General features: G+C 38.2%; 2 protein-coding genes across 7 annotated transcripts in view; one reads left to right on the top strand and one right to left on the bottom strand.

The window, feature by feature from the left end:
- The window catches only part of RELCH (RAB11 binding and LisH domain, coiled-coil and HEAT repeat containing), a 67,799-nt gene extending 47,354 nt beyond the window's left edge, over positions 1–20,445 (bottom strand). For all 6 annotated transcript variants that reach the window (XM_065752374.1, XM_065752375.1, XM_065752378.1 and 3 more), the window contains exons 1-7: positions 19,779–20,445; positions 8,859–8,948; positions 2,445–2,516; positions 2,277–2,332; positions 2,053–2,166; positions 931–1,131; positions 750–841 (exon numbers count right to left, since the gene is read on the bottom strand). In XM_065752374.1, coding sequence (XP_065608446.1) covers positions 750–841; positions 931–1,131; positions 2,053–2,166; positions 2,277–2,332; positions 2,445–2,516; positions 8,859–8,948; positions 19,779–20,256 — 1,103 coding nt within the window. In that variant the 5' untranslated portion in view covers positions 20,257–20,445. The remainder of the gene's footprint in view (positions 1–749; positions 842–930; positions 1,132–2,052; positions 2,167–2,276; positions 2,333–2,444; positions 2,517–8,858; positions 8,949–19,778) is intronic.
- A 110-nt stretch (positions 20,446–20,555) lies between these two features.
- PIGN (phosphatidylinositol glycan anchor biosynthesis class N) overlaps positions 20,556–23,218 on the top strand; it is a 97,756-nt gene continuing 95,093 nt past the window's right edge. Inside the window, exon 1 of the mRNA XM_065752383.1 lies at positions 20,556–20,586. The gene's annotated coding sequence lies outside the window, so the exon portion shown is untranslated. The remainder of the gene's footprint in view (positions 20,587–23,218) is intronic.

The following is a 23,218-nucleotide window of genomic DNA, read 5'->3' as shown; positions in this document are numbered from 1 at the left end:
ATACTGAACAGTTCTTTCTTCAACTCCAGTATGTTCAAAGTTGCCTTTAAAAGAGATAATTTATATCACACAAGTTCTTCAGTCAACAGTTATTAAGAAGGAAAAACGCTGCATTCAGAATAAACGATTCAATGCTATAAAGAGCTAGTGTTATAATGTTTCTGGCTGAATTCTGAGTGCTGAAACACAGTGTAGAGATACAACCATCTATAGTCCATCTCTTAAGAGGAGTGGTACCTTATAGCTCACAGAATCACGTTTTGACCAAACTTTTAAAGACTTTTTAAAGACTTTTTTGTTGTTGTTCAAGATCTTGCAATTTCTACTGCCTTGCTTTTTAGAAAAAAGAACAACTACATTGAAATAAGTCATTTAAATAACAGTGTTTGCAACATATACACAGTACAATACTGCAGAGTGAAATACAGCTGACTGAAGAGAAAAACCTACACAAAACACATCAGAACTGATTCCGTTTTCAGTTACGTAAATAAAGAAGTTGCACTGAGAGAACAAAGGTAATTACAAAGTTAAACACTGTCAGTAATCAAAAGGGAAATACTTAGTTTCAAGTCTCATTTTTTTCACCAATCAAATACCATATACTAAAAGGAAAGACTGCACTGTTTCAAAGAATTGTTGGCAATTTTATAGGTAAAAACTGTTTTTGTTTTGATATATGCACTAGAAAAACACTGACAAGTTATTCTAATATTTATTAGCAGTTAAGCAGATGGATAAGTACATACCTCTCAAGCCTTTGTATTTGTTCCATCAAAGACCATTTCTCGTTGTTTAACACACTAATTTGATCTTCTAATTTTTGCACTATTAAACATTGCTAAATACAAGATAGAGACAAAAGAGTTTAGTACAATGAAGTCAAGTAGAGATGCAAACAGTTGAAATTTCTTGTGTGCAGCCTCTTACTTCTATTGATTGCGGTGTTTCAAATACTGGAACAGTCCCAAGTATAGGGGTAGCAGTCTCCAACTCATCATCATCTACACCAACTGATACATCCACCATATCTCTTGTGGTAACATGATGGTTTCCAAAGTCACGATAGAGTTGTAAAAGGTCAGGAGGTTTTGGAATGTTCAATCCCACGTCATCCCACAATTCAAAATCCTTCAAAGGAATATGAGAAACCAAACCTCGTTTAACTCAGGCAGAGTTCATATTTTTTTTTCCTAGGATGCAAATATTTTGAGAATCAAATGATCAAATTCTAGCAGAAGTCAGTAAACATGGTAGAAGACCTTCTACTGATAAGGCTATCATTTTGTTCCCATCTCATTCACAAGTACAAGTATACTCTTCCAGAAGAAGACAGTCAAATAGCTCTGAAGACAAATGATAGTGTATATTTTCAGTAAAATCTGGACATAATTGTATTAAATGTATCCTGATTAATACAATAATACAGTCTTCCATCTCAAACTGCTTCGACTTGACCTTGCTTTTCTCACTGTAACTATTCTACTATTACAAGATTTTTCACATTCATATACACCAACAAGCACGTACACTGTTATAGAGTTGTGATGCTCTCTCATTTACTGTGATAGTGACCAAACACTGCCACAGGTTGCCAGAGAAGTCATGGAGTCTCCTCCTTGGAAGTCTTCAAAAACTGTCTGGACATGGAATTGTACACCCTGCTTTTGATGGTGTTGTCTGAGCAAGAGTTGGACCTGATGAATCGCAGAGTTGCCTTCCAGCCTCAAAAATTCTATAATTTTATGATACTAAGCATTTGGAAACTGGCTTTCTAGATATATAAGCTGAATAGTGAAATATAATTTGAGATAGTTATCGTCACCTTCTTTTGCTTCCATTACAAAAAGCAGACTATCTCCATCCTACAAATTTTAAGAACATACCTTTCAAATGGCTGTGTTTTCAAACCATGGTTTTTATGTGAAAATGCCAACATTTAACTCCTAGAATCCTCATCCTAACATCACTTATGCTCACTTGAGCTGATGAGAAGATTTGAATAAGGAAAATTTACATGTAAAAAATAATAACAACACAAGAAAACCTTACCTGATCGTGGTTTTCATCTGAAAACGTTATTGATGTAAGCTTGTAACTATTCTTCAATAAAAATTCATTAACTAGGAAGTTTAGAGCTCTTTTCTCAAGAGGTCTGATTGGCTCCTGGAAAAAAAACCCACAATACTTTGCATCTTTGGTTCATCTTGCTCCCAGCTACTGAAACGTATCTGTACACAGAGCCATGCAAAGCTGAGTTTTCACCAGCCACATACCTGAATTTCAGGACTTGATTTATAATTTTTTCGTTCCTGCAAAGGAACTTCATTTTCTGGAGAGGGAAAAAAAAAAAGTAACTAAATTTTACTCTTTCAAACAGGATGAGCTATGCTACTTCTACATTGTTCAAAGTAGAGACTTAAGAAAAGGTTTATGTACACCACCTGCAGCCTGAGTCAGGTTGGCTCGGAGGGCCTGTATGGTCTCCTTGGCTTTCCGTAGTTCAAACTCCAGGACTGGACAGGGATTTGGATTAAACACACACAGGCATCCAACCAAGGCAAGGGAAACAAAAAATAAAATATAAAAAGCAAGGATGGGTATGAAAAAAAATATACAGTTTGTATTAAACAGAAAGCATGCAGTCTTCATGGAATTATGAACACATGCAGCAGAGTTGGTCAGAAAGCAAACTGGTGAATATTTTCCGTTATTTTATTGGGTTTAATTAGCTAAAACAAAATTTCAAGCTGTCTGACAAGGACTCGCTGTAGGCTGTTTTGATTTTATTGGGCTGTTTGTTTTTAACTTTGCATTACTGGAAAACGTTTGTTATTTCTTCTTCACTTATGATCAGCTGATACTGTCAAACGTTTTAATTTCTAAGCGGTAAGGGACTAGAAGGGCAATCAAAGATCAGATCTAAATAAAGCAAATACATGTTGGTGGCAGTGTTAGCTGTCCCCATGTAGCAAAGCTGAAACCTTAATGTGAATGCACTGTCCCATTGAGACTTCTGATTTCTTTGAAAATAAATTTATACACTTAAATTACTGAAATATTAATACACTAAAATATACAAGTTTAAAATGGCAGAATTTTAAGCTTACCTCACTTCCTTACTAAAATGAATCTCTTTATATATTTTTTTTTGTTTTACTATACATCTTCAGGAATATGCTAGAAGTAGTTAAGATTTAGATATATTCAGTGAAATTCTAAGAGATGCAAAATATGAAAAAGCAAAATCTGCAGCACTCTCAGTGCTTACAGAGAAGCCTGCAAGAAAAATATCTTTGCTCCATTATTCCTAAAAGATTCCAGTGAGTCTTGGGTATAAAACTTTTTTAATCATTAGTGTAAGTTTTAGAGACTTCAGAATACAAAATTCTAGGTGACACTTTTACCTGCTCTCACCCCTATTACTGTTGTGAGCTTCTCATGTTCTGTCATTTTCTCTGACAGAGCCAGGAGTGCTTTGCTTGCACAGGCATTCCACATATTTTTAATTTTAAGCCACATGTATACTATGGCATCACATTTTAAAATCTTGTATTTTGCAAAACATATAGTAAATGCCTTAATAGTTATTTACAGTTACCGTAAAGAGAATCTTTGTAATTAACTAGACAAGAGAAGCTTACAACAGCTAAAGTACCATAGCTTTAGAATATTCTAAATGGATGCCTAACATTTACTTAATTTTTACTTCAAAGCAGAGCTAAAAATATTGTAGCTGTTCTTAATAAGATTATATTAGTAAGACTTTTAATCGTTGCCTGGAAACAATTTAACATGGCATTCTGAAATACTTGCAGAGGACGGCACATTGCAGAAGTACTGCATTGCCTCTTGCCTGTAAGAAACACGACTGAAGGCTACAAATACTGGTTCCCTTTTTGAAACATCTGACTAAGAACTTTTTTATCAATAGCATGCGTGGAAAAAAAGATTCACTCAGTTTGCATTTTTCCGTAAAAACGGAAGGAGTAACTACAGTACACCACATTTGCTACATGAAAGGAACTTGTTTGATGCACAGAATGTTACTGCAGCGATATAAAAACACAACCAAGGATATGATGAATAAAATATGCAAAATATCTAGTATTCAGCAATGCTGATCTGCAAATACTTCTGTGCAACAAAGTCAGAAAGTGTTCTTGTAGTGAAGCATCTGATCATTTTAGTACTTCCTTGCATTCACAGTTAAGATTCTAAGTCAAAAGCTACTTGTTTTTCTTTTAGTTTTCAAAATTTGCAATGAATTCAAATTGACTGATTTGTCTGATGGAAATGACTCTTAACATTTTATTCTCTGAAAATATTATCAATGATCAGAACAGTTGCAGATCAGGAGTGCCCTGCACTAGAATGATAGAAATTTAAAACAACAACATAAAAAGTTAGAAAACCAACATAAACTAGAAAAACTCAGGTATCTCATCAAGGAAAATAGGAATAAGACATGACTGAAGGTATAGAAAGCCATAAAATAATCGTGTCAGACAAACCCATGTCAGACGGCAAGAATTACTTTTTTAGTGAACTCTGATGACACCGAAAATTCTTAGAAGCCACAAGGACTTCACCCAGTCAACCCCAAAAGAAGATTACTCTGCTGCATGTTTCTCTGTATTTAGTGGAAGATTCTCAACGTGCCACATTTCTAAAGAACTCATGTCACAGCCTGTCACAACAGCCACGTAATTCTGCTACAAAAAGCACACTCATAATTGAACCTCATTCCTCATCTTAGGAAGGTAAATGTTACAATTGTCACTATACAAAACATAGTGCATCTGGAAGACACAAATTCAGCTTTTACTTGAAGAATTTTGTTTCTATGGTTTAGTGATATGTACAATGCAATTTTAATAGCTTTGTATTACGACTAGAAGCTTTTTATTTTAGAAACTATGCTGAAATGCAGTATTTTGCCAAAATATGCAAAGATTTTTAACTCAACATGTGCACTAATGAAACAAACATTGGAAATCCTCATTTGTTAATGATTTGACTTTTCTTTGTAATCATTTACCAAGCAATGGTTTATAAAAGAAAACACTTGGTCCCTCTCTCCCCCTCCCTCCTTCTCCTAATGTTTACAATGCTTAGAGAGGTTAACCCTTCAAAAACATTGATAAAGTCAGCTGAATTTTAACTTAATGCTTGACTGAATTCATATGACATATAGTGCATTATAGTACTTAAAGAATGCAGCTGAAGTCCCTAAGAATGAAGTACAAAATAATTTTGTGTCAGACAGACTAGGAAAGTAGAGAACTAAACTAACTATTTATTAGAAAGGCAAAGAACAGTAGTTAGGAGCTATAATGTTGCATAATCTTCCTAGAAGAGTGCATTCTGAATTTAAAGGGCTCTCTTGCTTTTTCTTTTTAAAGAACTCAAATCACTACACCTACCATCTGTGGGGGAAAAAAATTACTTAGCCTTATATAAAAGGTTTGAGTCTTTCAAGAAAGCAACTAAGGATTGGAACAATGAAGTGCCTCCATTTTTATGCAGCTACTGAAAGACACCTTAAAAATGAAGTGCATATAGGAAACGGGAAGCTCACCTGCACAGCTTAGAAATTTAAAAATGAGGCATTTTCAAGGATTCTATTCACCCACATTTTAATGACTGCAGAAGTTACTGAACCACACATCAAGAAGTTAACTATAAGGAACAACTTCTGATTTGGGATACTGAACAATGAGATGTACAAAAACAGCACTCTTGTTGGTCAATGGGAAATAAGTTTAAAAATAAACATATTCAGTATTTACTTCTACTTACATGACAGTAATTAATTTTATTACTGGTGAAATAACAGCATCACATTTCTAAAATGAGCAGATTCTCAGAACACTAGATGACAGAGATAGTTTAACAATGTTAAATATTTCAAAATACAGAGAGCTTTTAGGTCACAAACATTCCTGCAGTCAATTTAAGACATGGCAGGAGATTCAGTTCTTAGATTGAATGTCAGATGACCTATTTACACCAAATACTGCAGGTATATGACTTCAAATAGGTTTTCCATTCTCATGAAAACAAGTATTTGGAAAAGGTTTCCTAAGCCTCATAAATCCTTCAGTACTGACCTTATCTTAGTACCAACTGGTTCAGCACTTAATAGTCTTACAGAACAAGTTGTTTCATCTAGTACACTGTAAGCATCAATGATGCTTTTTTTTGTTGTTGTTAAATCTTTGTGAATTACGAATGTATTATCCAGTTTGTTATACAGTGTTCTGCGTCTACATTGAGAGCCACATGATGTCAGGTAGATGAGGAAGACAATAGATGTTTACTACTACAATTAGTTCTGTGATGTTTATCCACACCCTGACTGGCTTTGGTGACTTAATAAGTTCAGACACGCTAATGACAGTATTACAAATGAGAGTCACTTAGCATCCTTTGATTAGATTTCCCAAATGACAAGTTCATGCCATCTCTTCAAAACACTTTCGCTTCTAGGCTTTTTAATGTCAGATGGAATGAGCTGGACTAACAGAACTGAAATACTGAAATTACTTTAAAAAAATAATCCTAATTATTTCAAAGATTTTTTGGACTGCCAAAAGGAGAAGTCTGGCAGTCAACTCTAACACCATCCATAAGAGCAAAACCAGAAACATGACGGCTTTGAATGGCCTATGTGGACGTTTTTCTAATTTGATTTTTCAAATGTGAAAAAAGTATTTGTAACTGGTTATGTAATAGCTTCACTTTAAAAGTACTTCTGAATCAAGATTAATTTATTTTAGTGACTGATAAGCATTTATTTTTTCATCCTTCACTTGACATTTGCTAGGAAACAGATAACAGAAATCATGGATTCTGTCCAAATGGTTAATAAAAAACCAACAAAGACAAAAGTGCGAGAAATGTATTTTAAAAAATAAACTATTCAAAGCTAACTCTGAGAATTATCAAAATATGTGACTATCAGATTGAAGCCTGTAGTTTTTGCAATAGGTTATCATTTTTAACTCCTACGCATCAATGCTCTTTGATAGGAAAAGAAAAAAGATACGGTAAGACGCAGAGCAGACATATTTCAAAGCACATTTGCAGCTAAAGTTGACTTCAAAAGTAGTAGTTAATAGCCAGTTTTTGTTCAAAGAAGGAACTGAGTATATAAAGGTTTTGCAGTCTCTACTGAAATATTTGTCAGTTTTCTGAAAGGACTTCCACGAGACAGTTTACTGCTTAGATAGGTGGTTTGATACAGAATTGATACAAGATATTTTAAGCAATTACAACTAGAACTATTATGTTTTGGAAAACTTCAAGACTTTACAAGCAAACAGAAATCCTATCTCATCTTGCTTTGATTCTTACATCACTTTTAGCAGCTCATGGAAAAATGTCTCTGAAGAACAGGCACATAATTTAAATAATTCTGACAAATAATTTACTTGTCTATTGTATGACGATAGTCAATTAATATACTGTAGTCTTTCAAAAATCTTTGTTCTAGGAAACAGTTTATTACATTCAGTATTTCATTTATAGATGCATTGATTTTATATTGTAAACAATCGATATTTTGTCATTAAAGTTCCACCAGAAGATGAATGGTTCTGTCAGATGTCACTTCTGCCCTGTTCTTACTTTCAATAATCCAATTCAATCAGAAAACACAATCCAAGCAAAGATCAAGCTAGCTCTGTCAGTAATAGCACAGGCAATAAAGATTGCCTAGACACAGAAAAAAAATGTCAAGACAATGAAAATTTTAAAACCCCAGAAAATGTTTGCTTTTGTGTTGGATTCCAGAATGTGGTACAGAGATATCTGAGTTCCTTAAAAACACTGTTTAGAAAACCTGGCAGTTTTCATATAACCCAAAGACGAATCATTATCTATAATTACAGACCAGAACATCAAAGTAGCTGAATCTGCTTCACATTCATGATGAAGCATGGTGATAATGATGAAGCAGAGATAACAGTATGGAGCAGAAGCGAGGCAGCTTCCATCACTTTGCGCTTCATAAAGCTAAACTGTGTGAACAAAGGTCAAAGCATGGACAAATGCCAGATGCTTATGATACTGAGTGGTACTATTTCACAGAAAATAAACTGAGCAGCAAGTTCTACAGAGATTTTATGGTTTTCTCCAGAGAAGCTGTGAATAGCTAAATGACTAAACTCGGGAAAAAAACTGGATTATAGCAACATAGCTCATGTGAAAAAAGAGATTATAATAACAATTTAAAAGAAAGGCAGCCTCTGCCTTTTGTGAGATATCTGAAAATCCTGATATTAAAACTTCCCAAGATTCTTAATTCAGAACTACAAGAAGTGAAAAGCTCTATCATAAGAAAAAATAAATCTAAAAGACTCTAGAAATCAAACAGTTAAGATTTACAGTAAAGATAACTTGAGGAACTGAGAAAATCCAAAATTCGCTATCTGTTGGGAAATTCATATTTGATCTACACATAAGCTATGTTTTACCAGATATTTCACTGCAAATCTTCACACTAGAAAGCTGCTATCTATCTAGTAGCCATGGAGTGTTACACAGACTAATTTTGGAGTTGTTTCAACTACACGCTAGCAGCCAATAAGCAGCATCAAAACACTGTTCTGTTGTCTGAGATTGGTCCCAGTTTTCAAGTATTTTCTTTGCTTAAGTCATACAGAAGCATAACTGCTTGAATATTTACAGTCATTACAGTACAACATCTGAAATCTAATATATCATTAAGTGACTATGCAAACCATCACAATGAAGTCTTGGCACCTTTGGGAATATTTATTTAAATATTGTTGCTAAAAAGAAGCCAAATGGCAAAGCTGGCAACCTGTGATTCCTAAATCATACAAACTTACCTGCTACTCTTTCGTCCGCTTCCCTATTGCCATCATCGGAGTATCTTGCAAAATCTAAGGAATCAAGAGTACTGATGCTTCCAGCGCGATCTTAAGAGAGAAGAAAGAAACAAAAACCAAAAACAACTTAAGAAGTCCTGAAGAGTTGACTAGCTTTAATAAAGACACAGCATCTCATTTCAAAAACTACTAGTAAATGGTGATCAGGAACAGCATACAGAAGCTCCTTCCTCCCCTTTTCCACCAGGGCTAGAAACTCTGCTCCAACATAAATGAGTACAAAGTAAGAAAAGAAAAAAAAAAGGATACAAACAGCTTGGTAACAAGTTGCAAGCATTTCTGTTCCCCTTTTTAATATTTTAAGTCATATCAGCACAGCAAAATGATTCTCTGTATTAAATTATCCATTAAATTCAGTACAGATTCATTTAGTAGAACATTAACTAAGGAATGTGCTGTAGCAAAAACGAAGGAAGACAAGCACAGTTCATAGTACTGCAGTTTTAATATTCATGATTCAGAATTTAATTTTTAAATCAACAAATCAGTAATGAGCAAAATATTTCGATCTTGTCTCTACCTTTTTCTTCTCCTCCTTCTTACATTAGAAAAAATGTGCGATGAAGTTGCACAAATAGCAACAGAACCCAAAATAAACAGAATACATTCATAATTTGCATGTCCTACCGTATTAAGTACTTTACATGGCACCCCTCCCGTTGAAATTGATTTATATGTACCTCTTCAGAAATAATTTTAATTATACTAGAACTGTTGTCACTTTAACAAAGAATAAATTCCATACAGCTGTCAAAAAAAAAAAAAAGCAACTGCCAGCAGGAATAGAAGCAATTTCATCACTTGTCAGTCCCATTCTGTCATGACTAACACCATGGAAAGCATTTAAAATGAAAAAGAAGTAATTCTCTACTGTGTTAAAATAAAGAATCTATTAACATTTGGTTTTTTTTTTTTTTTTTTTCACATTTGAGCCTTACATTGACCTGTACGGTCTCGTGACAATTTCTGTACACATAAACCAGCACTAGAAGGAAATCAGATCATCTGGATACAGACCATTCTGCTTACTCGCAAAACTTTAGAGAACAAGTTTCCTAGCTCTATGGCACCAGAGTGAAGTGCCTGACAAATCTGTAGATATATATAAACACACACGCATATCACAGTTAGAAGTGATTAAGTTCAAAAGAAAACATGAATTTTGATCGCGTGGCATGAAAGCCTTTAGATCCAATGTTTCAGAATGCCTAATGCTGTTCAGCAAGTACTGTCCCATTTATTTCATTCAAGACCAGAGGTTCTTAGATAAAACTGAATTTGAGACTCAAGTTAAACAAAGAAACAGCATATAAATAAAAATTTCAATATATTTATATAGAGAAATAAAAATTTCAAAATATTTATATAGAGAATGCTGATTATTTAAGTGTGCAGAGATCCAGATTAGCATCTATAAGCATCTTTTTCTTCAGAGAAGGCTGAAGTGCTCTGACACTGGCAACAGAAGTAGTGTACAAGCAACCTGATCTACCAGAAGTAATTTATTTGACAACAACAAACTCTCATCACCAAATTAAATTTTAATGACTTAGGGTTTCAACCTTAACAAGGTCTCCTTGACATCAGAACTCTAAGCTCCACTTCTCTGCAACTGTGGATTTAAATTACTCTTCATTCTTGAACTGATCATAGAAAATTTGCTTTGCAGAAGAAAAAGAAGAGTAAAATAAGGAATCACTCATATTTGATATTCTTATGAATTAAAAACCTATGATTAACCAACAGATATGCTCCACCTTTAAAATAACAGCAAATGAGACTACAGATTTTATTAACAACGACACAAAGTAGTTGGGCATTATAGATGTCAGAAAACTATGCAATAATAGCTGTAGTTAAGAGAATGAGAAAAAAATCCAACTATAAGATACTCACAGGCGCACAAGAAATAAAAAGCTAAAAAATACTTCTTACAGTAGAGATTTTCAACCTACAATCCATAGTCTGTTACCAAGATAAGCTTTGAGATTACTAAAGGTGTGATTCTGCGCAATTTTAAGAGATTATCCTGATGAGTTGTGCTATCATTCTGAGTAAGCTCTGCCTCCTCCCAAAAAACACACGCAACCTTTCTTGCATGGAGGAACCTCTGAAAACAAATGCTGCACTCAAAGAAAAATCAGGTCATACAGAGAGCAAAGGAGCTTTTGTGGTTTTTTTTTTTCAGTTGTTTGTTTCTAAGTGGTCAGCCAATCAAAGACATTGTAAAACACTTCGCTTCCATTGCTTCCATCTCAAAAAAAAAAAAAAAGAAAAGACCTGTACTCTGGCACAGAATCACAGAGTTGTAGGGGTTGGAAGGGACCTCCAGAGATCATCAAGTCCAACCCCCAAATGTCATACCATTGCTTACTGTTTCACTTAGGATATCCAATGTAATTTGTAGGTAAAGATATAGGCATGCCAGCAAGTACTCCCATATAACAGATTCCAATTGACAAGATTTCTTCGAAACTACTTGGATCTGCTGCTTTTATCCTTTTTCCCCTGTGCTACATGTACAATACAACTGTTAAAGTGGAGGTTCAGATCTAAAACAATTCGAGTGTATGAATACACATTTTAGATCTGTTTATGTTGCTGCTAAAGAAGTTGGCAGACTAAGTACCTCACCTACCTTAAGTATTCAAAACACAGTAAACTAGCCCTAGCAGTCATGGAATGGATTTCTTGCTTTCTTCTAAAGGTACTGGCCTACAGAAACACATCCTTGAACTTCCCCTTTTGCCAACCTGCACATCACAGGCAGATGGGAGAATAAAAAAAAAATATCAGAGAAAGACCATGAGGGAAAAGGAGTTAACACTTTCCATCATTACATCCTTGTATTTGAACTCCACACAAACACCACACTGCAAATACATAAGTGAATAAACCAAATTGCAAGAGGGGCTAGCATTCACAGATGGGCAATGGTTTCATTCAGAAACCTGAACAGTTTCATCGGAGGATTTCCTACATTAAAGAACCAGACAAAAAATTAACACTTCACACAATTATCAATTCACATTGTATATCTGAGGCTCCACTATGTAACAGCTGAAATAGATAAATTGTGTAATATAATGCGCAATATACATGAATAAATTAGTTGAGCTATTTAATTCCCCATAACTGATGCAGCAACTTCCTTTGTTGTAAGTCATACCAGATTTCGTAAGACAACTGTGGCGCAATATAACTTTGAAAAGTCTTAACTAGATGCTGCACTTAAAGTTTTAACCTGTTCCTGCACTGCTGGATCCCTCAGCAATGCAAACCAGATCCATACTTCACCTGGTGGAAAACCTGAGGAAGAAACAGACTTATTGGTCATGTTTTTTAAATCATTTTGAACTTGCAGAAATCTACAGCAGATTAACACGCTACACTAACTCTGATATGGAATCCTCTAAGACATTCATCCTGTTGAGCACTGAATTGTACACACCCAGCCCACGAGCTCTGCTTTGCTACTGTAAGTTAGTTACTGTTTCTTCTGTCCACTCCCAGTCACTCTTGCTAAATGAGATCTGACGAATTTTTGAAATTGCTATGTGTTGGAGGGAAGTTCTCAGACAATCATCACATTAAATGGAAAGTAGATTAAGTACAGCTAGCAGAATAAAATTAACTTTCAGCTATCAGAGCAATTTATCTACAAGATACCTAGAATTTTTAACAGGTGTTCAGGATGATACTAGTCCATGCAAGGAAATCCACACCAATTTGAAACCTAATTCATATCACTAATGAGCTAAGAAAACTTGTAGAAGGTATGTGCGAGTAAAACACTAAAACTACTTGGAAAAAAAAAACTAGTCCATGATTCCTGACCAATTTAAATCAACAGTACATGTAACAAATACTTTGCTAGACACGTTACAACAGTCTCAGAATGGAAGCACAGTAGAAGCTCACATGAAGAAAAATAAAAGTGGAAAATAACGGAACTCACACATTCAAGAGTGACTTGGGTTAAGACATAGACACAGGTGAACCCAAGCTGACCACATGAAGAGCCATACTGACAACAAATGCTCTGCTTCAATGGGTAGCATACTGAACAGACAAACCTGTGGAGAACCCAAAGTGAGTCCCAAAGAATTAAGCTGGCCCTGCTAAAAGCCATTTGAGCACTGCTGCAGCAAACAGAAATCCAGACAGCATGGTACCCTGGGGAAAACACCAAACCCAGAGTGGCTCCCTGTGATGTGCTTGAGCTACCAGAGCTTCCCAAAACAAGAGCCAAGGGAGGAGCATGGCACAGGGGCACTTATTCCAGCTACAGACCCCATCTGGCTTCAGCAGAAATTAGAAAGCATCAAAAGAATTGAGTTAACTCCATATGCTCAGCTGCAGCACTGCCTGGCCTCAAGCATATTGATCAGCTTGCATTACAAGGATTTTTTCCATTCTCCATAGTAACCCAGATTCCTGTTATATTCTCTGGTATCAAGCTAAACTACCTTATATCAATCCAGTCTAGAGAAAAAAAAAAAGACTAAGGCCAAATCTCCTAATTGCATACAAAGGTCTGCAGGGAAGATGCAAAAATGGGCTCCTTTCAGTGGTACTCAATGCCAGGAGCAGAAGCAATGGGTACAACTGAAACACAGGAGCTGCATCTGAACATCAGGAATCATTTTCTTACTGTCAGGGTGACTGAGCATGAGTTTGCACAGTGACTGTAGACTCTCCCTCCTTTGAGGTATTCAATAGTTGCCTGTCAAATGAGAATATCTTCCTGTTCCTCCCCTGTCCCACCAACAAACCTACATGAAAAGTTACTTGCTACATAAAGAATTTCTTATGAGAGTTTTTACGTGATAATATTTCCTTCAATTCAAAAGCAAAGTTTTCAGTTGTGTCATCATCATGCAGCAGTATACTGCAGGAAGCAAGTAAATTGCCTGTTCCCTATGGTGCACAGAGGGGAAGAAACCTCAGTATTTCTCAAAGGCTTTTTCATCTTGGGCTATTTAAAGCAAAATAAAGAAAACAAAAAAAATCTCAATACATTTATTTCATGTCGTAGACATGTGCACCGTAATTAAAATTACAAGCCTTAAAAGCTTTACTGAAATTTTAAGCTTATGTCAAAGGGGCATCCAATGCAGTTTATCAAATCTGTATCTTTATCAGAAAAAGAAATACAAGTAATACATTTAATGTACACAGTTGCAAGATAGAAAACAACAGAATAAGACTTAAAGAGATGCCTATGTATACTGACGGGAAAGACACTTCTGATGCTATATTCAATATAATTCCATACATAAATAACACAACTCAGAACATGTTAGAAATTTTTGTTTAGTTTGAAAGTACAATAACTTCCTGAAAAAACAGATTTTTTTTCCCCCACATTTCCATTAATACTGAGTTTATAAAATACACTAGGTACAACATTTAAATTAACCACGATGGACTTCACATAGAAGCCAGCTTCCAATACCCTGGTACCACTACCTAATTTATCATGCCTTGCCTGCAAACACTAGACAAATCTTTTAATACCAGGCAATGAATCTTGCATAGAATTCCAGCAAATGCTCTCTCAGTGGAATAGAATTTACATCTACCACAAAACTGTTAATTCTCAGAGGAAGAGAAACTTCAAGAAACTCCACATGCTTTATAGAGAACTGAAATTACATACAGGGAAGCTTAAGAAGCTTCCAAAAAGCTGCTCTCAACCACAAAGCTCTCACTAATCTTCTTGCCTTCTCCTTTCTCTTCTTAAGACTGAAACTGGTAGGAGGGAACACTCGCTGTTTCAGTGCAAAGTTTGCTCACGTTGCTGCAACTTTCAAGCAAGGCATAGTTAAACTCACACATAAGTGAACTAGCTACAGCACAGCTTATGTGCAAAGGTTCACTTTTGATGTCACCACACAGAACATTAGCAGCAGCTCTGGCACAGGAACAGGAAGCCCAGACTCATGCAACTACATTCCCCAGAGGGTATCTGTAAACCTCCTAAGCGAATAAGAACACATAAATCAGTTACTGCAAAGTAAAGTATAATCTAAACATAAGGAACACTTGCTACTCAGTGATAACATGATGCCTTGCTTTACCCAACACTGTCACACTTTGTGCTACCTTACTTCTTTGTGTAGCTACATCATTACAGATATTACCCTATCTTCAGGTCTACCAAAGCATCCCAAATCACTTCAAGACAGGTATCAGCCAAAGATTAAATTATCCACTCACTGACTGCAGCCAACAAAAACTCCATTGTTCCTTCTTTTGGCATTACTTAAAAGCATCTTCCTTTTCTGAACAGTCTTACATACTTTAGAGACAACATTTGTTATCTGTCACTACCAACAGTTTTGGCTCCCTCTTCACCTACACCCTTCTATCCCATCCTCCACAAAGGGAGCACCTTTCCTACCGCAGGTACTGCAGCTACCATCTTACCCACAAATCACACGACCTCACAGCTCCGGGAGGGGTAGCTAACAAGATCGCAGGTGATTTGGATTGCTTTCACAAAGAAACCAGCGAACATTTAAATGTAACAAAAGCAATAAAACAAACAAAATCAGCTACAACCCAGAAAAAAAAAAAAAAGAGACAACCCTGCCAGTCAAAGAACTGAAAATGACAAGGGCTCATACACAGCCACACTGCCACTGTGCCTGCAACTCAGCATTCAGGGATGCTAGGAAGACATCCTTTTCCCATGGCAGCATCATCAATAAGCTCTTCCCATGTTCAACAGGATCCAACTAGATTTCAAAGGGTACAAGCAAAAACAGACTGCTGTTTCACTATAGCTGAAACAAACAAACAAAAAAATACCAAACCACAAACAAACCCTGGAGTTTACTACACAGCAGCAGAATTAAATTAATATATCTGCATTTGCAGATAACATAATTGGAATCAACTCCCTGGAAACTTACAAACAACTTGACTTGGAAATACGGAATAAAGCATCTCAGGAAATGTCATATCCAAGTTTAACCTCTTCCTTTATGATTTTCATTAAAGTCACTTCAAATTAAAAAAAAAAAATCTTTACAAGGAAGAAATTAAAAGGCACATTCTAATCTGCCTTTAGAAATAAAGGTAGTTCTAAGAGCATAAGTTGCATCCCTTCAGGAAACAGCATTAACCATGCATAGCCCACGATGTTTAAGCCTGAATTATGGCAGTCAACCTCTAGGGTTTACTGGCACAACATATGAATCTGGGCAACCAAGTTGAGACATGTGAGCCACTTCAAGTTTAGAAATAATTCAGTATCACTATTACACTGTGCAAAGGTGAGGTGAAGGAGACGTGTTTAAATTTAAAACCTAGGTGATAATCCAATCCTTCTAAGAGATCTGCAATACTAAACAAAGCAGGGACTTTCAAACTATACCATTCATAAGACCAGCTTTAGAAAAGTGGTTTCAGAACAGTCTGGCAGATGTTGGTCACTGCTACTGAAACCAATGAAGAGGCAGATATGAAGTTTGGGAAGATCTAGCTGAAATAAATGATACAAAAGATGTGTTGTCCAACTAAAGGAACAGTGCTGGCTGCTTCACAAAGCCAATTTGTTTTTGATTAGAAGAACAGAAGCATTCTTTCCATATTTTTCCTCTTAATATAGCTTAATCTGTTTGCAGCTGTGACACTATCATTGCTGCAAAACAGAGTGGCATTTTTAAAAAAAATACAAGAAAATCTACTCATCTGACTGTCAGCTGCCCTGTAAGCAAGTTCTCTGAGGCATGGCTCAGAGACAAAACAGCTCCTAAGTCCCTATCTTACCACATTATGCTAGTTGCTTAATTGCTGTGATATTTCATTACATGTTCTTTGTAGTAGTCTCTAAATATTAAAAAAAAAAAATTAAATAAAACAAGAAGAGAAAAAAATGCCAGTATGGACAGTAATTGAATATTTAGCTTGCCAATGAACACCTGCATTGAAATTCTCCCATTCTGTACATGAATGAGCATACACTGCAAAGCTTCCAGTTGCTCCACAGAAATCCCAGCGCAGCATTCCAAGCATGCTTTACATTCACTAACAATCACCAGTCACTTTTTTCTGCATCCACCCAAATTATCAGAAAATTTCAGCATACAAGACTCACCTAAGCTGGGGGTGGTGGGAGAAGGTATAGGGCCAGTGCTGAGAATGAATTGCAATCCAAGGTGTCAACAGAACTTCTTCTATTATATAAAAGTTGACCACATGACTAATTTTTCACTGAGGCATAAAATTTGAGTGACCTTGAAATGACAATCATGCCTAATTCCACTACTTTCTACACCAGTAGTTTCTATGAAGAAAACTACTGTTTCATTCTAAAACCCATTTAGGCGTGCTGAACAGGGAGAAAGTAACTGGAGCATCTTTGCAGAAATTCCCCACAAGTGTCCACAAATGCAGGAATAATTACCTGCACCTCTCAACAGAATTGAAATTCATAACCAAATCAAATGCATAGACTTAATGCTGGATTTGATCTGTGGCTTATTTCTCTAATTAAATACAATACCAGATGCTGAAAAGGAAAACAGAATCATAGAAATGTTTTGGAAAGGGACCATTAAGGCTATTTGGTCCAACTCCCCTGAAATGAAGAGGGACACCTACAGCAAAATCAGGCTGCTCAGAGCCCTGTCCAGCCTGACTTTCAGGACCATCCACCACCCCTCTGAACAACTGTTCTAGTGACTTACCCCACCCTTATTGTAAATATATTTCTTCCTCATATCCAGTCCAAATCTCCCCTCTTTTAATTTGAGATCATTTCCCCTTGTCCTATCTCAACAGATCCTACTAAAAAGTCTATCCTCTCCTTTCTTATAGCACCCCTTTAGATACTGAACAGCCCCAGCTCTCTCAGCCTGTTCTACTAGGAGAAGTATTCCATCCTCACACAATTTTTGGCCCTTCTCTGGATGCTCTCCAACAGGTCTACGTCTCTCTTGTCCTGAGGACTCCACGTCTGGATGCAGTACTCCAAGTGAGGTATCACCAGCGCAGAGTAGAGGGGCAGGAGAAATAAAAAGCAGTCTTGCAAGGATCTGATAACTTTCAGCCCATCAGTCTTTTACTATCTCTTTTTTTTTTTTTAACATTTGCAAACTGACATAAATTCAGACACGAGTCCTTATCAGTTCTTGTTATCATCAACCAACTTGGCAGTGACATCAACCAACAGCAATGACACAATCGCTAGCTCTGTGCTAGATTCCAGACCTCAGTGAAGTCTGACATTGACCACAAGTTTGAAAATCTTGAGCTGTGCAAAATCAGGTTTTTAAAAAAGTCATTCTGGGTCCAATAGCTTTCAACATCACTTCATATTAATTGGCTTTTGAAACATTTTGGAGACAAAAAAGTACACTCTAATATTCTATGATAGATAGCAGGTTTCAATACTCTTATTCCTAACCTTTAACCTAAGGTCTAATGCGATAGTTACTTTTATGATACTTCAGTACTGTCACATAGTACCAAAAATGTTTTAAATCCTCTTCTCCTTTATCCTTTTACAGTTCTTCTTTTTTAATAGAGGCAATCTTCCCTTACTTATTCCCTTATTCAGCAGGTTGACAAAATGATCATTAAGATGCTTTCACATAAATATACACTAGTCTAGAACTCCACAAAGTCAATTTATTGAGTGCGTTAACATCACAGTTACATAGACCGCTGTTCTTCTAATTCTAGTACAGATGTGACCAACAACTAGAAACAACACGTCAACAAAGCGCAGAGAATGTTTGATCAATTGGGTGAATTGACTGGAACTCCTAACGATGCTGTTTTTAAGGAAATAGAAATTAATGTTGGTCCACAGCCTTGAAGCAGAGTTTTTCAAACATTTACCAATCTTATCACAAAAAGAACCTTACTGCAGGTTGGACAAAGCCAAGTGTGAAATTCTAAGTATTTGTAAACAAGATAAGCACAGCACGAATAAAAAGAACCATACTACTTTCAAAATATCTTTAACAAAAGCTGAAAGCTCCTCTGTCGCCTATTATTCAAGCCATCTAGATACTATCAGCTCTTTCCATATTTGAAATCTTAACAGCATCTCCTTGAAACATTTGAAACGTTTTCTAAAGTGAATGAAGTGTAGGACTGTTTATCAAATGCCTCTAGGCATTTCAAAATACACACATACATTATCAAGTCTTTCGCTGCTGACCACAACCCCTCTCACATCAATACTGTCCATGAGTTCACGCCCAGCCACCTGACTCAAGAAGTCAGGTGGTTGGGCAGCTTCTCTCTCTCAAAATGACTTCCATAAGCTACCAGGTTATTAAAACTGGCCTTGAAAGTAGTATTGTTGAAGTACACAAGCAATTGAATTGTTAGCCACCTGCTGTATTAAAACCCAAAAGCTCCTAAGGCATGTCACCTTCATGACAATTTTCCAAATGTCTTTACCACTCAGTACTGCACAACCTATACTTATCTGCTCCCCCTCTTTTCAATCCCACAATGGCCAGCAATTAGAAAGCCAGCTAGTGATTGGTAACACTTCTTTATGCATATGACCAAGTAGTACTTGTGAAATTCAGCACCACCTTTGGACGACTGAGCCATTGTAACACAGTGACAGTCTATTCTTGATAGTTTATAGACTTCAAACGTATACACAATGGGTGTAATACAGAAGCTGAACTCCCTTTCCTAGAAGGGCGTGCGTTTATCTTTTGAGAGCGGGTGCTAAAGAAGGCACAAAAGTGCCCGCTTCTAACACTTCTCCACGCCTGGCACACGTGTGACCTTCACGAGATGCCCAATCATGTCCGAGCCCAACTCAGCACAGCCCCGCTCCCAGCCCCGCTGCCCGAGCCCCGGCCAGAGGGAGGCACTTACTGAGCTGCCCGGAGCCGGGCTCCCTGCCGCCGGCCCCTCCGAGCACGCCGCCGCCCAGGCCCCCTCCGGCGGGCGGCGTGCCGCTCTGCCGTTCGAAGTTGCCCGGGTTGGAGAAGAAATCCCGCAGCCGGGGCAGCTCCCGGCCGCTCTCCAGCAGCTCCGTGTGCAGCTCCAGCGCCGTCAGCAGGAACTGGTCTCGCAGGAGCTGCGCCGCCATCGCGTCCATCGACACCCGCGGCGGTTCCCCCGCGGCGGCCCCGCCGCCCGCCCCCGCCGCATCGCACGGCGCCCGCAAGCCCGGCAGCTCTTCGGGGCTACCCACGGCCGCCGCCTCCTCCCGCCGCCGCACCGGGTACGCCGGTCCTCCCGGCTCGGTACTGCTGCTGCTGCCGCCACCGGGCCTGGCTTCTTCAGGCTCGTCCTCCTCCGAATCGCTGAGGAAAGGGTTCACGCTGCTGCCCCCGCCCGCGGCCGCCATCTTGCACCCCGACGCGGTGCTACCGAGGCGCTACCGCGGTGAAGGCCGCGCAGAGCAGCAGCAGCAGCCGTTTCTGGCGGGGCTGGGGCCGGGCCCGCCGCCAGCTCCCTCCGATACTGCGGGCGCAACCGCCGCCGATTTCCCCCGACAGACACCGCTTCCTCGGGCTCCCGCAACAGCCCCGCTGCCGCTTCCGGATCCCGCCTGTCGCGAGAACTCCCCGACCAACCGCGAGCAGCGCCGCGGAGCTCAAGCCCCGCTCCGGGGGGCGGGAACGGCGGAGGAAGCGGAAGCGGAAGCAGATGGCGGCGGCGCTCGCGGCGGGAGGCAGTGAGTGTCGGCGCCTGCGTGCTGTGCGCTCCTTGTTCACGTTGGGTGGGTGGCAATCAGGGGTCGCGTGTGGGGAGTGCGGCTCAGGGGCTGCTTACATGTTAACCTCTGGGGTTTTAGCTGTCCGGGCCTGGGATGGGTCCGGCCCAGTGTCGTGCGGGTGTGGGGCTGCCTGAGGGGTGCCGTTGTACGACAGGGTCAGTCCAGGATCGCATGGGGGAGAGGACGGTTGTGTAGGGTTCTCCTGTATAACTCAGCGTGAAAAGTACAGACTTCTTTTTTTTTTTAGTTGTTTCTTCGTTGTCCTTTGAGCTTGAAGAAACATGTGCTTTTTAAATTATGTTTTCATATTTCTAGCCAAATTCAGCCCCATCTGTGCCTTCCTGGCCCACTCCCTGCAGTCCTGACCATATCCCTTTCACGTTCCTGGGATACGTATTCCTCTCTGCTCTCCCTTTCGATTTTGTTTTACCTTGTCTCGCTGCCCTGACTTAGTCATGTAACCACGCTACAGCCTAAAATAAAATGCAGAATATTGAAAAGGCTTAAACCACAGTAAAATAAGAAAAAAAAAAAGTATTCGGTGTTGGTACTTTGGAATAGGAAACCATGAAGAAATCTTACATTTCCTTTTTGCGGAGTTAAAGCATGCTCAATATGAGCTTGCTACAAGTTGGGTGTTTGTCTGCCTTTTTTCTTAGAGGGAGAGTAACTGATGTCCTGTACCACCCTCTAGTGGTGATGTGCGATGTTTACAAGGGATTTGGAGTTTATTGGTGATGTTTCTTTGAAGGGGCTCTAACAGAAAGTTGTGAAGGTTAGCAGTTCAGTTTGTGAGGTTGAAGGACAGTGTAAGGAAAGGGAAACAGTGATAATCAAGTATGAAAGTGGTCATTAAGATGGTCATGTAAAGTCATTCAGAGGTTTAAAAGTAGTGAATTCACGCAAGAAGCTACATTGCCTGAATTTGTTGATGTCTATTTTCCTGATGATTTCTGGAGGTGAAAACAAGGTTTGAAATTGGAAAGGTGTGGGTTTTTTTCCTATTGCTACAGAAGCTTGCACCACCAACTTGCAAAGATGTTACCATGCTGAATGTTTTCATTGTTCAACCTGCTGTTCTTCAATCAGGAAAGTGTGGAGGAAAGTGTGATAAAAGATACTGAAGCAAGCCTGTAATGGAACTTATGCATTGAAGGCTATGATTTGAATAAATGGAATACAAATTGGAAAACGAAGTAGGAATCTGAGGACATGCTTTGAACATACTGAGTTAGCGCAGTTGGGAGGAGGTGTTTTGTCCATTTGGTAACAACAGAGGTTTATTTAACGAATTAGTATGGTGAACTAAACTTGAACTAAGTTATTTCCATTTGTTTCCTTGGAGTTATATTCAGTTGAGAATTCTCCAATTTGCGTCGGGTTGCAGACAGCTGTGCCTGCCGAAGGGAGAGCTTGGTATGGCAATAAGTATTTGGGAGCAGGGACTGGGCAACTTTCTGCAGCTGAACTTAGTTTTTCTTGCAGAATTTGTGACTGAGGACCTCTTGATCTGCTAACGGCTACTCTCATGTCAAGTATTCTTGTAGAGAATACAAGATTAAGTATTTCACTTGCTGATTTTACATATTTGGGAAACAGATGCTTTTAATTACAGAAATGTTCCTACAGATGGTAGGATACGGATAAATAAGTGCTAGACAGATGTTAATAACAGGCTTTTTCTGTCATTATAGAATTGCTTATTTTCTCTGTGATAGCTGATACTTAATATAGGTAAAGCTTGCCTTTGTGTTCTTATGATGAAACAGTATCTGTGTAATAATAGTCTGCTCTTTGTAATCATCTACCTACCAGTGTTGCCTCACTTCCTTGTTTTGCCAGCAGGGAGATTGGGAAATTACAAATACCTGTCCATTTGTGACAGAAAGATGTCATGCAACTTCTTTGCATAAAGATCCCTTGATAAGATCTCTCACAGTATCCCTGATGAGGTACTGTATATACTTATATTACTAGTTTAGAAATTAGATGCTCTTTGAAAGTGATGCAATCTGTCCTTTAAGTGTTTTTCTTCTCTTTGTGATTTGCCTATTGCAGCTTCTTTCCCTCTTTGTACTGGTTTATGATAAAGCTGTAACTACTGAAAGCCTGGTTTTAAGATGAATTTCCCTGGGGATGTAGATCTGTAATTTTGTCCATGTGCTGCTGGAGTGGAGGCAAGATCTGAGACTTGAAGAGTCTGAGATGCACATGTGGGATAACAAAAGGAAGGAATTAAAGAATTTACCTTTCAAAACTCCCAACGAGGAAAGCTGGGAGTGAGGGAGTCGGGCCGTGATTCACCATTTCAGCACCTTGGAGAGCAGCCAGACACTGCCCCGCATCTGCGGAGTGCTAGGTTCTTCCCAGATCGACAGGTCTGTGAAGTAGCCAATTGAGTTGAATAATCGGATACAATGCTACTGGCTAGTAGATTTGATTGAAATAGTGCATTTGTTTTCACAAGCTCGTAAGTTGGTTTAAGAAACTGTTCTCTGAAAGAGTAGGAACCTGTGAAATCAGAATTTGACTTCAAAGCATTGAGTGATACTTTGAATAATAAAGACATAGAATAGGTTTTCTAGTTGCC

This window comes from Cyrtonyx montezumae, unplaced genomic scaffold (genome assembly GCF_038088225.1).
Source record: "Cyrtonyx montezumae isolate F1298 unplaced genomic scaffold, pur_monq_1.0 scaffold_8, whole genome shotgun sequence".
Lineage (NCBI taxonomy): Eukaryota > Metazoa > Chordata > Aves > Galliformes > Odontophoridae > Cyrtonyx > Cyrtonyx montezumae.
The sequence above is the reverse complement of the archived record's forward strand: the minus strand, read 5'-3'. Positions and strand labels throughout refer to the sequence as shown.